Raw genomic sequence first — 16,329 nt, forward strand, 5'->3', positions numbered from 1 at the left:
GCGTGAGTGCATCTAGTGGGAATCTGTCCACTTACTTGAGTTGCAAACTCATTAACTTGCATCTGACCCTTAGCAAGCTTATATCAGTTCGGTATGCATGGGCAAGGCCCACATCTACTCCTTGAGTAAGCTTCCACCAATATGGCGAGAATGCAATAACAATTCTACTAAGTATACCATTCAGAGAGATACCGCAAAAGTTCAACACATATTGTGCATGCAATGATGGATGCATAGTCATAACAAAAGCAGTTGTGAATCATATATTGTATATATCATTCTGATTCTCATATTTGAATCAACAGGGTCCCATACTATCTAATAACATCAGTATATCGCCCATTTCATGTCCAATTAGTAAATCAACATATAAGTTACATCAACACAGTAACTTAGGTCATTGACTATCACTACAAGAAATAGGACTCACCGACGATTTTTTTTTCGTCGGTAAAGAGGACTTTTACCTGCGAATTTTTTTTTTGAATTACTTTTACGTAAAGGCGGAGGTGGTGGGGCATCAAATGAAGGCGGAGGTGGTGAGGCATCAATGGGTAAGCGTGCAGCGAAAGACTGAAACATCTCCGCCATCTGTCGCTCATGCTCCACCCGCATCACCTCAATCCTCCTCTCATGCTCCTCCCTCTGCCTCTCCTGCTCCTCCCTCTGCCTCTCCAACTGCTCTCTGATGTCATCGACGACGACCTGTAGCTGTTGAACCTCTCTCTCTGCGATATCAGCTCGGCGTACAGCGCTCTTGCCAACGACGGATTGGCTGGAGGCAGCTCTAGCAGGTGCCATGAGCTTGGCACCATGGCCAAACCCACGCACATATCCAGAACGGGTGCCAAGTACCTCACTCAGGATTTCTGGCTCACTCCGCTGAGTACCATCAGGAGTGGGCTGACTGCGTAAGGTGTCCATCGTCGCCTGTAATGAAAACATATGAATTTTCATAACAAATGACATTATTATAATTCAATGCAATTCAATTTTACAATGTAAAAATTTTTACCCAATTCTCGTTGGCTCTAGGATGTACCCAAGATCCTGTCGCCTGCCGACAGTGAGTCCCTTTGTAGAGGTCTACTGGTCCAGGCTCCTGGCCGGTGATAGAATCTCGCTGCGCAATCGAAAAGACAATAGAGTTAATATAAATGCATGGAAAGAATATATCCAACTTAATAATCCCCAGTAATTTCTTACCATGTCGTGACGAAGTTGTAAAAATGACTTTGAACCAGCAACGTGGTTCACTTCCAGCTTTCCCCTGTTGTCAGAATTTATTTTGCTCCTCTTCTGAACACATTATTCATAATACATTATTATTAATTGCGAATTTAATTGTTAACTTAAGATATCGTAAATATATAAATATTACCTGAAAAGAATCAGACGAAAATCTGTCACAGAGTATCCGCCAGTCGTCATGAGTCATGTGCGGTGGTGCAGACAGTACGCCCTCCTCGTGACTCATGCACCGCTTGTACCGCTGATGTAAGTAACTGCGGTACTCCCTAAACCGCTCCTTAACCATGTCGTCGACGGCATGGGAAATATACGGAATACTCAAATCCAAGACAAATTTATCCTGCAATTTTGTAAATAATAGATTAAGGCAATAAATTTATTAAGAAAATAACTTAACTGTAAATGAACTTTTGCAAATTAAATTTTAATTTACTAAAATTTACCTGAAGGCGCTGACGAATAAGCTGTCGCACATCATCCGTCACATCTGCCCAACGAGGGGTGGTGGGGGGGATCAGAGATCGACATAAGACACCGACCTCCGACGTAAACAACCTGGCATTGTCCCCAACAGGTCTAATGCAGTCCTGTGGAAACTCTACCATCACCCTACCCTCACGCGTAAGTCGCTCTAAAAGTAACCCACGCGTGGGTCCACGTCCTCGTCGACTGGTCGACGATGCTATTGCAAAAAAAATATATAAGTCTAAACATAAACAGAAGTCATTAAAATAAATGTATATCTAGACTTACAAGCAGTGCCCAGTGTATGCGCAACTGAGAGATCAGACGCCTGCGATGCAACATGTGACGGCGATGCTGTCTCCGTCGCATCACGGGTAGAAGGGGTAGATCCAGTGCGCGAACGACGTGATCTCCTACTTGGTGCCATCACTGAATATGTGCAAGCTACAAACTTATAAATTTAAACAATGTCAATACAAGTAGAATATACTAAAACATTATACAAATAGTGTTGATGGTAGAATGCATTTGTGCTTATGCGTAGAGAGATGATTAAAATATGATTAGACCATTACACTATAATGCAAACAGAATATAATAAAATTGTAAACTTTAATCTATAACCTTTGAAAATTCCATTACACATTATCATTCTATATTAAATACACATATTTCGTTGTAATACGAAACAACTTTGAGATAAACTATCCGAAGTAGTCCCTGCGTAAGTTATCGTACACTTCACACAGCTTGACATATACTTCTGCATCATACGATAACTTACACAGGGAGTACTTCGAATAGTTGATCCGAAGTTGTTTCGTATTACAATGAAATACATGTATTTAATATAAAATGACAATGTATAATGGAATTTCCAAATTTTATTAGAATGTTTACGGTTTTATTATATTCTGCTTGCATTATAGTGTAATGGTCTAATCATATTTTAATCATCTCTTTATGCATAAGCACAAATTCATTCTACCATCAACACTACTTGTATAATGTTTTAGTATATTCCACTTGCAGCTGGAGAGATGATTAAAATATGATTAGACCATTACACTATAATGCAAACAAAATATAATAAAACCGTAAACATTCTAGTAAAATTTAAAAATTCCATTACATATTATCATTTTATATTAAATACATGTATTTCATTGTAATACGAAACACCTTCGGATTAATTATCCGAAGTACTCCCTATGTAAGTTATCGTACGCTGCAGAAGTATATGTCAAGTTGCGTGAAGCACTCGACATTACTACAGCCAACATGCCAGTCACACCCCGGATAAAGTGGACGTTGCGCATCCCTCAACATATCGAACGATTTATTACTCCAACGATTCATTGTCTTCAAATGAAGTAACCTTATAAAAAAATTCAACTTGGAGAAGTTCTCACCCCCCGGATAAAGTGGACGTTGCGCATCCCTCAACAACCTACTAAACTTTTCTTATTCGACAACACCCATAGGAGGAATATCTTGGCTACTACTTGTCGCTGCAAAATCAATATCCGCAATTGTTCCCCTGAACACATCCCCTATGATATCTTGCATTTCGTCAACATCTCCATCCACGTCATCCGGCACAATTGGGTCAGCAAAGACTTCAATGGCCTCAACTTCTTGATGGATATCTTCACCGTGATGGATTCACCAAGTATAACCTTAGTCAATCCCAACTATGAACAAATTGTCTTCTACTTTGTCTAAAGTCTTATAAATCATGTTTTTGCATTTTCGACGTGGACACCTAATCCTAATCCCTAAATCTGCCCAATTTCACGCAAATTCCATGAACTCTTGAACCCCTTGTTTATACTTTGGGTCAAACCTGTTCTTAGCTCGCATCCAACTCTTATCCATCGCTACAATGAAAAGACTAGAGTCAGTTTACGAAAATAGGTTTAAGATTAGGCTAGGATTATAGGTTTATGATTAGAAAATGGACAGCTTCATCAGGTTATAGGTTAAGGTTTAGGTTTAGGTTATAGGCTTTGGGATTTGAGAATAGGTTTAGGTTATAGGTATAGGTTTAGGTTAATGTTGTAGGTTATAGGTTTATGTTAATGTTGTAGGTTATAGGTTTAGGTTATAAGTTTAGGTTTAGGTTTATGTTATAGGTTATATGTTATAGGTTATAACTTTAGGGAATTGAGAATATGTTAAAGTTTAGGTTTAGGAAATCGGGTTCGGGTTCAGGATCGGGTTTAGGATCGGGTTTTCAAGTTTAGGTTTAGGTTAGGGAGTTGAGATTAGGATTAGGTGCAGGTTTAGGTTTAGGGATTTGATTAGGTGCAGGTTTAGGTTTAGGGATTTGAGAATGCATTTAGGTTTTAGGTTTAGGTTTAAGTTAAGGTTATAGGTTTAGGTTTAGGTTATAAGTGTAGGTTATAGGTATAGGTTTAGGTTAGGTTATGGGTTAAGGTTTAGGTTATAAGTTTAGGTTATAGGTTATAGGTTATAGGTTAAGGTTTAGGTTTAGGTAAAGGTTATAGGTTTAGGTTTAGGTTATTATAGGTTTAGGTTTAGGTTTAGGTTAGGTTATAGGTTAAGGTTTAGGTTATAAGTTTAGGTTATAGGTTATAGGTTAAAGTTTAGGTTATAGGTTTATGTTAAGGTTAAGGTTACAGTTTGTAGGTTATAGGTTTAGGTTTAAGTTTAGGTTAAGGTTTAGGTTATAAGTTTATGTTTGGGTTTAGGTGTAGGTTTAAGTTAAGTGAATTAAGTTTAGGTTATAGGTTTAGGTTTAGGGATTCAAATTCAGGTTCGAGATCAGGTTTAGGTTTGGGTTTTCAAGTTTAGGTTTAAGTTTAGGTTAGAGAGTTGAGATTAGGATTAGGTGTAGGTTTAGGTTTAGGGATTTGAGAATACGTTTAGGTTTTAGGTTTAGGTTTAGGTTTTAAGTTATAAGTTATAGGTTTCGGTTATAGGTTATAGGTTTAGGTTTAGGTTTAGGTTATAGGTAATAGTTTTAGGTTATAGGTTTAGGTTTAGGTTAATGGTATAAGTTATAGGTTTAGGTTAAGGTTATAGGTTTAGGTTTAGTTTTAGGTTATAGATTATGGGAATTTAGGGTTTAGGGTTTAGGTTTAGGTTATAGGTAATATTGTTCATAGGAAATAGACAACTTCATCATAGTTATAACAGCGGTTCCAACCTTCCAGGGACCCTCGCTCAACATCCGGATAACTCCGACCCACATCCGAGTCTGCTTCATCAATTCTGAGCTAATACATAAACACGACCCTGTCCAAATGGCCACGCCACTCCAATGTTGTACATAGGAAATGGACAACTTCATCATGATCATAACAGCGGTTCCCACCTTACAAGGACCCCCGCTTAACATCCGAATAGCTCCGACGCACATCCGGGTCTCCTCCATCAATTCTAAGCCAATACAATTAAATCCTAAATTAGTTACCCATTCAAGGTTGGATAGATTATAATACTTTTATATTCTCATTTAAACGTCCACGCCGAAAATCTGACAGCATCTCCCCATCCCTCTCCAAATAAATTGATCTTACGTTACATTCCGATACCAAATATCTAAAACAATGTAAAGATATTTGGCATTGGATACGAAACGGAAGAAACATATCCAGAGAGAAACGAGGAGATGGACCACGGATCAAGCATGAACATTTAAATAGACTATATGAAAGCATACTATCAATCTAACTTTGAACTGTCCAAAATGGGACAATTTGAACGATTTCTATGCCACCAAAAACACACAATATCTATGTATGGCCACATAGCAATCCTCAAACGGGTAACTAATTATCTAACTTACAAATCACAATTATAAGTCACAACTATAAACTAACTAATCAGAATAATAGTTTAAGACAAAAAAATGTAATATACAAGCTCATTAAGGTTTGCAGGGACAATTTTAGGCAACAGAAGGCAAAGGAACAATATACACATTTTATCTTCATACTGAGAACAGAAATACAATGCTAAGTAAGCAAACATTTCTAACAAACTTTTACGTGAAAGAAAAGCTCTAGAATGTAATGTGTTAAAGTCAAATAAAAGACTTCAATTGATATTTTTTTTATCCCGGTACTTTGATGGGCGTAGGACAACTTTTGCTGAAGCAAGCCTTACACAGGCCTTGTCCATAATACTGGTAGATATCATTTTGTAAGATGAATTAAGTGCTAGTACTTAGGATGAGGTCCCTTAGTTAATGTTATTTGCCAATGATCAAGCAATGAGAATAGAGAGGGGTTCATACTAAATAGGAGGTTTGGTGGATAGGTATCTATAAGTTTAAAAATTGATAGAATTGGGACAAACTACTTGTAGGACAACTATAGTGGTAATAGTCGTGGATATGGGTCTTCTAGAAAATTGATGGCCATGGGTTTTGTGAAAGTGATAATGATCTTGGCTCTTTTATTCAAAAAGATTAAGATATATCAATCAAACTTGTGTTTTTTTTTTTTACAAGAAAGCTATTAGAACAGTTTGCTCTATATGTGCTAAGTGTTGGGCAATTAAGTAGAAATATGAAAAAAGATTGAAGGTGGCACACATGATGATGCTAGATGAGTGTGTGAGAAGGACTAGAAGGATATTCTAAGAATGAGGCGATTCAAAGTAAACTAGGATCAATCTCTCTCAAAATAATAATAATAATAATAATAATAACAAAAAGAGAACTATGATCAATTCTTATTGGAGATAAAATGATGGAAAATTGACTGAGATGTTTTGGCTGTGTGCTAAGAAAGTCGAGAGTAGCCTTGAGTAGAAAGGTTGATTAGGGTTGAAGGGCCTAAAAAAGAGAATGAGAGAAAGACCTTAAAGGACTTGCCTACACGTCATGAGAAGGGATTTGAAGGCCTTTTGCTTATCGAAGATAGCACTTTGGGAATTTTTTTACTGAACATTACAATTTGTAAAATTGATCCCAAATACCTTGGACAAGGCTATGATAATGGTGATACAATGACAATGATAATGAATGTGAATCTCTATAATATTTTTCTTTCGAGATCATCTAGTGTATATTTGGAAGAGTACATAGATCACTATAGTTTTAACTAATCCAAACCCTTTATATAGTTGGCCGTTTTAGTGATCTAACCATTAAGGCCCACGTTCAACAATCCGAAAAATCAATGTTTTACAGCCCTTGTTGGCCACATAAATATATATATATATAGTCATAAAAGTTTATACAAATATCCACCAATATGTACATGACTCTCATAAAAATTTTAAATATTTTTGAGTAACAACCTTATTGTGTTTGATAAAGGATACTAAAATGGTCCAGATTTTCAATCAACAATGTAAACAAATTGTCAAAATTTAGAAATCCTTACCCCGGACCTTAAAATTTGGGGAAAACATTCTTATAGGCCTAAAGATAAGTCTAGTAAATTTAAGATTAAATTTTCCCTCTTTAAAAAAAAAATCGCTAAGTATGGGCTTATGATCTTATAAGAAAGAATTTTAAATTTAGTATATATATATAATGAGTGGAGGAATTTGGCGGAGTGCATGGATCACTATAGTTTTGATTGATTCAAACCCTTTATATAGTTGGTCGTTTTAGTGATCTAAAAATTAAGGCCCATGTTCAAGAATCCAAGAAATTGATGTTTTACAGCCCTTGTTGGCTGCCACATGAATTTTTTTTATTTTTTTTTTGAGTGGAGGAATTTGGCCAAAGAATACTTCGACTTACGCTTGAATGTGGTCCTTTTAGATTGGTGAACTATCAATTCATGGTTGTCACATGGAAAAAAAATATTATGAGTGGAGGAATTTGGCCAAAGAATACTTTGACCTTTTTGGAAGACTTAGTGCATGGGGCATCAATACTATATGCCCTTTCGAGGTGATCCATACCTTTTCTTATGACTAGCCCCATATTCATTGATCCAACCTATTGATATAGTTGGGTTGATCCAAACAATTCATGTGATTAGGTCCTTATCCAATGTCCCAAAACACTCATGTTTGGGATTATGTTTAGTGACTCAAACCCTCACATGATTCATGATGTTTTCCTTGAAAACGAATTGAAATTCAAAGGCCAATGTTTTAGCAATCCAATAGGTTGTTTACCAATCTTTTCACGGTTGAATGTGATCTTTTTAGGAATGGTGAACTATCAATTCATGGTTGCTTACCATACAATTGGGATTTTTCCTCTTTGGCCGACTTGGTACATGGGTCATCCAAAGTTTGCTCGTTTTCAATCATCCTAACGTTTCAGATGGCTGATGACACAGTAATCCAAATCTTTGGTTGAATTGGCCAATATTCCATAATCCCAACCGCTCATTGAAATTGGTCCTTACTAAGTGGTTTAGGATTATTGCGCTTGCTGTGAGTAGTTCATGCAAAACTCCTAAAACTTTCAATAACTTTGGTTTAAGAATGAGAAGTAGAAGAAACCTTTAAACCTGACGTTTTAAAATTTGGGGCTAGTTTAGGTCGGTCGAAATCAAAAGTAGCTGACCCATAATTTTAATGAGTCGATACTAGCAAAAATGATGCAGATATTTATCAAAGTTTCAGCAAGAATCCATTTTAAAGAATTTATATTTCTCGCAGCAGGAACATAAAATAAAAAACCCATGTAGTAAAAACTCAAGAAATGCTGCAAAGTTCAGAGCTTTCAGCAAAAACCCAATTTAAAAAATCTACTTTTATTGCAAGAGGAGAGAATATCAAAATGGTGTGTGCTACTGGAAAAGCTGTGGGCCCACCATGATGTATGTGTTTTATCCACACAGGCCATCCAAGCCCAAAACTGAGGCAGACCACACCATAGGAAACAGTGCTGATTGAATGCCCACCATTAAAAGCTTATCGAGGCTACAGGAGTTTTGGATCAAGTTGATATTTGTGTTTTCCCTTCATCCAGGTCTGTGTGACTAATCAACAGGCTGGATGGCAAACGAACATTACAGTGGGCCTTAGGAAGTTTTTAATGGTCAGCGTTCAATCGCTACTGTCTCCTGTGGTGTGGTCTACCTGAGATTTTTATATCACTATTTTGGGGCTCATGCCCTAAGGTGAGCTGGTAAAATGGATGCACGGCATGGATAAAACATATGCATCATGGTGGGCCCACAGATTTTCCAGTAGCAGACGTCTGGATCTCCCTCAACGTGATGGAGGGAGGAAGAGAGAGAGGGAGAGAGAGACAGAGAGAGAGGGAGGGAGAGGGTGCGAGAGAGACAGACAGACAGAGAGAGAGGGAGAGGGTGCGAGAGAGAGAGAGAGAGAGAGAGAGAGAGAGAGAGAGAGGGTGCGAATCGCATACCTTCCGATGCGAAATCTGAGAAACAAAAGCCTCTGAAACGAGCAGCCGATAGAAACGGAATCTCGCCCGAAATGGAGATCGGGTTTTGGGGTTTCTTGATTCCAAAAATGAGAGCAAGAGATGGGTGGGGGGGGGGGGGGGGGTGAATGAGAGCGAGAATCGGGTTTTAGGGTTTCTTGAATCCGAAAAAATGAGAGCGCGAGGGGGAAATGGAATTCGAAAGAGGGTTTCAGAAATCCTTCTTCGAAAATGAATTTTGCTTTTCAAATCCGCACAATGTGCGTTTTACGTCGTTTATATGACACGGACGGGTTTCGCCAGTGATGCGGGTCGGTGCTCTGTGGGCCCCACTATGATGTATGTGTTATATCCACATCGTCCATCCATTCTGAGATATCATTTTAAGTAATGAGCCAAAGAATGAGGGAGATAAAAATCTGTAGTGGACCCCACCGTAGAAAACAGCGGGGAGAGTGATTCCCACCGTTGAAACTATCCTGAGGCCCATTGTAATGTTTGTTATTTGAAATCTCCACAGCGGGGAGAGTTGTGTGAGCCCCACCATGATGCCTGTTAAACATCTACCCCATCAGTCAGATGCACCATGGTGGGCCCAGGATTAAAAATCAAGTCAAACCTGTGACTTGTGGGGGCCACACCACATACAAAAGTTGAGAGGGGTGACCCTCTATTAAAACATTCATAATTATTTTTTGAGCCCACCGAAATGTGGTTCACAAATCCAGCCCATTCATTATGTGTGTGCCACTTGGATGAGAGGTCATACCAGTTTTAGACACAAGTGCTTTTATATGTTTTAGGCATGTCTTAATATGATTTTAGATGGTATAGCTCATCGAAGTTCCGTATACGGCTGATTTTTAGAATATCCCATAATTTAAAAGGTACCCATCAAATGCACAGTGTTGATGTTTGACATGCATCATGGTGGGGCCCACACAGCTTGACCTCATGGGGAGTCCTCATGAGCTCGACCGTATAGAACATTTTCCATATATATTATATTATAATATATATATATATGTGGGAAAAGGTATTATACGATCGACCATATGTTACCTTCCATACGGTTGAGAGTTGGCAACACACAAGCAGTCGAATGTTGAAAATTCTAACCCAACGGTAAGATTTTAGAGGATAAGTGGAGAAACAAAATCGATAAAATTGATAAACCGATTTTAAAGTATTTCCTGCAAAAGCCTTTAGCGTGAAATAGTGCAGTGGAATCCGGGGTGGGGGGGGGCATACCATGGGATTTTTTGAGAAATCCACCCCGTCCATCCGTTTTTCCATATCATTTAAGGGGTTGAGCCTAAAATTGAACCAAATCCAAGTCTCAAGTTGATCATATCACAGGAAACAATGGGAATAATGATTTCAACCATTGAAATCATGTTAGGCCCCACATTGATGTTTATTTGTCATCCAATCTATTCATAAGATCATACAGACATGGATGAAGAGAAAAAACAAATAAAAGCTTGATCCAAAACTTTCGTGGGCCCCAATGATTTTTTTAACAATAGATGTTCAATTCTATTGTTTCATGTGGTGTGGTCCATTTGAACATTTTCTATGATTAATTATTGGGCTCAAGCCCTAAAATCATATGGAAAAATGGATGGAAGGAGTGGATCAGATACATAAATCATGGTGGACTTCACAGTGTCTACTCAGTACGCTAAGGGTAGTGAGTTACTCCGCAATCTGCTTCCGTCGAACAGGGGCGCGGATTAGATAATGACACGCTGAGTAGCGAGACTCATTACTGGAGTTACATCACCAAGTTCTGTGGGCCCCATTATAATGTGTGTTTTGCATCCACTCCTTCCATCCACTTGGAGAGATCATTTTAGGGCAATATCCAAAGAACGAGTTAAATCCAAAGCTCCAGTGGACCCCAGCATAGAAAACAGTGGGACTGTGACGCCCACTATTAAAAACTTCTAAATGCCACAGAAGTTTTAGATCAAGCTGATATTTGTGTTTTCCCTTATTTCATGTCCTTTTTAACTTTTAAACTAGTTGGATTTCAAATAAACATTATGGTGGGCCTTAGGATAGTTTCAATTGTGGGAATCACTCTCCCCACTGTTTTCTGTGGTGGGGTCCATTACAGATTTTTATCCACCTCACTATTTTGCTCATGCCATAAAATGATATCTCAAATAGATGGACGGTGTGGATACAACACATACATCATATTGGGGCCTACAAAACTTAGTAACGTCACTTTAGCAAAGGAATCGCTGCTCAACCTTTCGGTATCTAACCCGCGTCCGTCAAACCCGCTTGTTCCAGAAATGGATTGGCTACTCCCTACCACCGGAAGCCAATTGCGTAGTGAGTGCAAATTGCGTGCTTAGCGTACTGAGTAAACTCTGTGGGGTCCATTGTGATTTATTTATTATATCCACTTTGTCCATTCATTTTACCAAATAATTTCAGGGGTATAGCCTAAAAATGAAATATATAAAATGTTTAAATGGACCACACAAAAAAAAAATAGTTGAATTGAACGTCTACAGTTGAAATTTCTTGGGGGCCACAGAAGTTTTGGATCAAGCTTATATATTTTTTCCCCATTCATCTGTCTGTATAATCTTATGAATAGGTTGGATGAAAATTAAACATCACTGTGGGGCCTAGTAAGGTTTCAACGATGGACATCATTATCTCTGTTGCTTCCTGTAATATGGTCCACTTGATTTTGGATATGCTTCAATTTTCGTCTCAACCCCTTAAATTAGATGGAAAAACAAATGGACGGTGTGGATAGATCACATACATTCAAGGTGGGCCCAAGTAACTCAGTACGCAATCTGATTTCCCTGCCACCCGCCAATGGCGGGTGGTCAGTGCTCCGTGGGCCCCACAGTGATGTATGTGTTTCATTCATGCCGTTCATCTATTTTTCTAGATCATTTTCAAGTATGAGACCAAAAATAAGGTATATCCCAATCTCAAGTGGACCACATTACAGAAAATGGTGTTGATTGAACGTCGACCATTAAAAACTTTTTGGGATCCGAAATAGTTTTGGATCAAGATGATATTTGTTTTTTCACCTCATCTATGTCTGTATGAGCTAATTAACATATTGGATGTCAAATAAATAGTATAGTGGGCCTTAGGAGGATCTTAATGGTGGACATACAATCACTATTGTGTTTCCCATGGTGTGGTCCACCTGAGATCTATATCCCATTCATTTGTTGGATAAAGCCACGACATGATATGTAAAAATGAATAAACGACGTGGATGAAACACATATATTATGGTGGGGCCCGTAGTGTATCGACCATCACCACCCGGCTAGTGGCAAGGGAATAGCTAGTTTGTTACCGCCCGTTCCACACCGAGGCAAAAGAAAGAGTATAGGGATTGCGTCCTACCCGGTAATCTGTTTGGCAGGGCTCTATAAGGCCCAATGTGATGTAATTGTTTTATCCACATTGTTAAATGCTTTTCTCATATTATTTTAAGTTATGATCCTAAAAATGAAGCAGGTCCACAGCTCCAATGGACCACACCAAATGAAGCTGCAATGATAATGACACCCACAATTGAAACCTTTTTAAGGGTCACCGTGATGTTTTTTTTACCATCCAACCTATTCAAAAGGTCATGTAGACGTGGATGAAGTGAAAACACAAATATCAGATTGATTCGAAAATTCTTCATCTCCTAAGAAGTTTTTAAGGGTGAATGTTCAATCCTCAACTTGTGGTCCACTTGATCCCTGGACCTGACTCATTTTTTGGATCATAACTTAGAAAGATATGAGAAAAATGGATGGACGGAGTGGATTTCTCAAAAAACCCCACGGTAAGCCCTATCTAGGTTTCTAGGGCAGGACCTTCATGCGGAGGCTTTTCGTGGGAAATATACGTGAGAGAGAGAGAGCCGATTTCACCGATTTTGTTTCTCCACTCACCTATAAAATCTCACCTTTCTCCCTACAAAATCTCACCGTTCCTTTAAAACTTTTGCCATCCGACTGCTAGCATAGTGCCAGCTCTCGACCGTATGGAAGGTAACATACGGTCGAGTGTATAGGACATTTTCCCTATATATATAATATTTAAAAAAATATAAAAACCTATTTCCGCCGTTGATACCTTCCTTGGGCCCACAGTAATGTTTATTTCCCATCCAAAATGTTCATAATATCAAAAAGACACGTGAAAACATACATCATGGTGGCGCCCAAAAATGAGAGGTATATAAATATCAGGTGGACCACACTACATGAAAACAACAGTGATTGGATATCCATCATTAAAATCCTCGTAAGGCCCAGTGTACCGTTTATTTGGCATCTAGTCTGTTTATTAGGTCACATAGGCCTAGATGAAAACAAAAATCATCTCGATCTAAAACTTTTATGGCCCCCCAAAATGTTTTAAATGGTTGCGCTCATTCAACATTGTTTCCTACAATGTGGTCTATTTGAGATTGGGATATGTCTCATTTTTGGTCTCATGGCATAAGATGATCTTTAAAAATAGATGGATGGCATGGATTAAACACAAACATCATGATGTGGCCCACAGAGCACCGACCACCAGCCATTGGATGGTGTCAGGGGGAGTAGCCAATTTGTTCCCCCTATTTGTGATGTGGTCCATTTAATCTCTGGATATGATTCATTTTTTGGATAATTCTCTAAAATGATCTCAAAGAATGGATGAACGTTGTGGGTTGATCCCAAATTTATAGATAAATCCAAAACTCAAGTGTACCATGCCACGCGAAATAGTGTGGACTAATGATTTCCACCGTTGATATATACTTTTCTTAGGCCCACAGTAATGTTCATTTGACATCCAACATGTTCAGAATATCAAAAAGACATGAATGAAGAGAAAACACAAATATCAGCTTGATCTAAAACTTTTATTAATGTTATTTTTAATGGTGGACATTTAATACCCACTTTGTCGGGACTCTTTTTTATCCATCTTGGCTTTGAAAGTGTCCACGACCCATGATCCATTCGGTCTATCAGACAATAAATCATATTTTCACCATGTATCTTAAATTTCATTCAAATATAATAGTTAAGTAGATCACATCACAGTGAAAAGTGTGAAATCACATATAAAACATTTTAATTCACATTTTTGCACACATGAACATTTGAATACAATTGATTTCAGGAAACTCAATCTTCGCTTTGTCTAGGATCGGATGAATAGATTGGATTGCGTGTATATAGTAAGGTGATCCTACACACAATTAAGAAGATTTTAACAGATTTGTGATCTCATTTTTTCCCACTGTGTAGAGAATCGGAACGTTGGATCCCTCTGATTTTTAATTCTCGATATAAATACATGGCGGGCCACCTTATAGACGAGTTAGATCTTATCCATATGAATCCATCCTGAACAAACCAGCAAATGTCACGTGTTCATCCATACGAAAGTAACGCTGGAAAATTTTGTATATTTAATTACTATTGATTGATCCATCATCAGCGAATGCAGGCTTTTTAAGCGAGCGGATTATATGTTGCCTCACTCTCATCCAACATGATGTCATCCTGACTGTGGGGCCCATATTGATAAATGTATTTTGTATCCACGTCGTCCATCCGTGTTTTCAGCTCATTAATTATAGAGCTAGATCTCAAAACTAAAGCATATCCAAATCTCAAGTGGACCACATCACAGGAAAAGTGGGAATTTGAATCAAGCTGATATCTTCATTTTTCCTTCATCAACATCTTTTTGTCCTTATTAACAGGTTGGATGAAAAACAAACATCATTGCAGGCCCTAGTAAGGTTTCAACTGTGAACATTGTTATTCCCACAGTTTTCTGTTGCGTCGTCTATTACAAGCTTGGATATACTTCATTTTTTTCATTTAACCTAAAACGAGCTGAAAAAATAGATGAACGATATCAATTAAACACATAAATTAAATTGGGCTACAAATTATCCATACGTGTGGTGAGAAAGGAAACATTAACCATTGAAATCTTCCCGCGGATCACCATGATGTTTTATTATAAAATATTTCAAAAAAAAATTTAAAATACAAATTCTGAATTTATTTATTTTTAAATCTCAAAAAATTTCTCTTATTTTAATTTTTTTCGGATATTTTTTTTTCCAAAGCATCATTTTGTTTTCAAAATTTTTCTTAAACATTGTTAAAATTTTTGAACTTCTCAATATTATTTTTCATGTGATATTACAAATCATTTAAATATTACTGTTTAATTATATATAAAAAAATTCCACTCATATAATATAAAAACAATATATATAGAAAAACAAAGGATTATTACCGATGGTTTTTTATCATCGGTAAAAACCATTAGCGACGGTTTTCAGCCGTCGGGGAAAAAAAATTCATATTAATTTTTAGCGACAGAAGTAATCATCAATAAAAACACTTCTACTCGGTAAAAGTGAGTTTTCAGATGAGGCAGGAGTTTTTGGTCCATGGCGGGAACCTTTTCCCGATGGTTTTAGTTCATCGGGAAAACACTTACCGACGAAGATAAGTTTTGTCGCTAAAAACATTGTACCAGATTTTTGCTGAAGATTTATGTTTGTCGGGAAAATAGTTTTACCTACGAAATAAATTTTTCATTGATAAAAGTAAATTTTTTAATTCTTTTTTTCAAAAAATCAAAACAACCATTGCCGACAAACATTTTCGTCGATAAAAAGGGCTCAGTAAAAGTAAATTTTTCGATTTGTTTTACAAAAATTCAAAACAACCATTATCGACAAAAATTTTCGTCAGTAAAAAGGGTTTTTACCTATGAAATTAAAAATTCGTCGGTAAAAGTACATTTTTCGATTTTTTTTTTTCAATAATTCAAAACAGCCATTACCAATGAAAATTTTCGTTGGTAAAGATGGCTTTTACCTAAGAAATTTTAATTTCATTGGTAAAAGTAAATTTTTACCGACGAAAGTAATTTTCGTCGGTAAGAGTCCTTTTTACCGACGAAAAAAAATTCGTCGGTAAGTCCTATTTCTTGTAGTGATAGTCAATGACCTGAGTTATTGTGTTGATGTAACTTATATGTTGATTTACTAATTGGACATGAAATGGGCGATATACTAATGTTATTAGATAGTATGGGACCCTGTTGATTCAAATATGAGAATCAGAATGATATATACAATACATGATTCACAACTGGTTTTGTTATGACTATGCATCCATCATTGCATGCACAATACGTGTTGAACTTTTGAGGTATCTCTCTGAATGGTATACTTGGTAGAATTGTTACCGCGTTCTCGCTAT

At 37.3% G+C, this 16,329-nt stretch overlaps 1 protein-coding gene across 1 annotated transcript; it reads right to left on the reverse strand.

Annotated features, from left to right (window-relative positions):
* Window positions 1–234: 234 nt before the first annotated feature.
* On the reverse strand, window positions 235–9,160 carry LOC131219376 (uncharacterized). Its single transcript, XM_058214478.1, has 7 exons — window positions 9,032–9,160; window positions 2,005–2,160; window positions 1,695–1,933; window positions 1,382–1,591; window positions 1,207–1,299; window positions 1,016–1,123; window positions 235–930 (listed from the first exon to the last, which is right to left on the reverse strand). Exons 2-7 carry the CDS (start codon window positions 2,141–2,143, stop codon window positions 427–429), a joined length of 1,293 nt encoding a protein of 430 aa, XP_058070461.1. The 5' UTR covers window positions 2,144–2,160; window positions 9,032–9,160; the 3' UTR covers window positions 235–426.
* Window positions 9,161–16,329: the final 7,169 nt, after the last annotated feature.

The sequence above is a fragment of the Magnolia sinica genome, chromosome 11 (assembly GCF_029962835.1).
Source record: "Magnolia sinica isolate HGM2019 chromosome 11, MsV1, whole genome shotgun sequence".
In the NCBI taxonomy this organism is placed as follows: Eukaryota; Viridiplantae; Streptophyta; class Magnoliopsida; order Magnoliales; family Magnoliaceae; genus Magnolia; species Magnolia sinica.

Coding starts and splice junctions, on each gene's coding strand:
- LOC131219376 (XM_058214478.1), bottom strand. CDS start 2,143: ATGGCACCAAGTAGGAGATCACGTCGTTCGCGCACTGGATCTACCCCT. Junction 1,300..1,381: donor TTTCGTCTGATTCTTTTCAG/GTAATATTTATA, acceptor TAATGTGTTCAG/AAGAGGAGCAAAATAAATTC. Junction 1,124..1,206: donor TACAACTTCGTCACGACATG/GTAAGAAATTAC, acceptor TCGATTGCGCAG/CGAGATTCTATCACCGGCCA.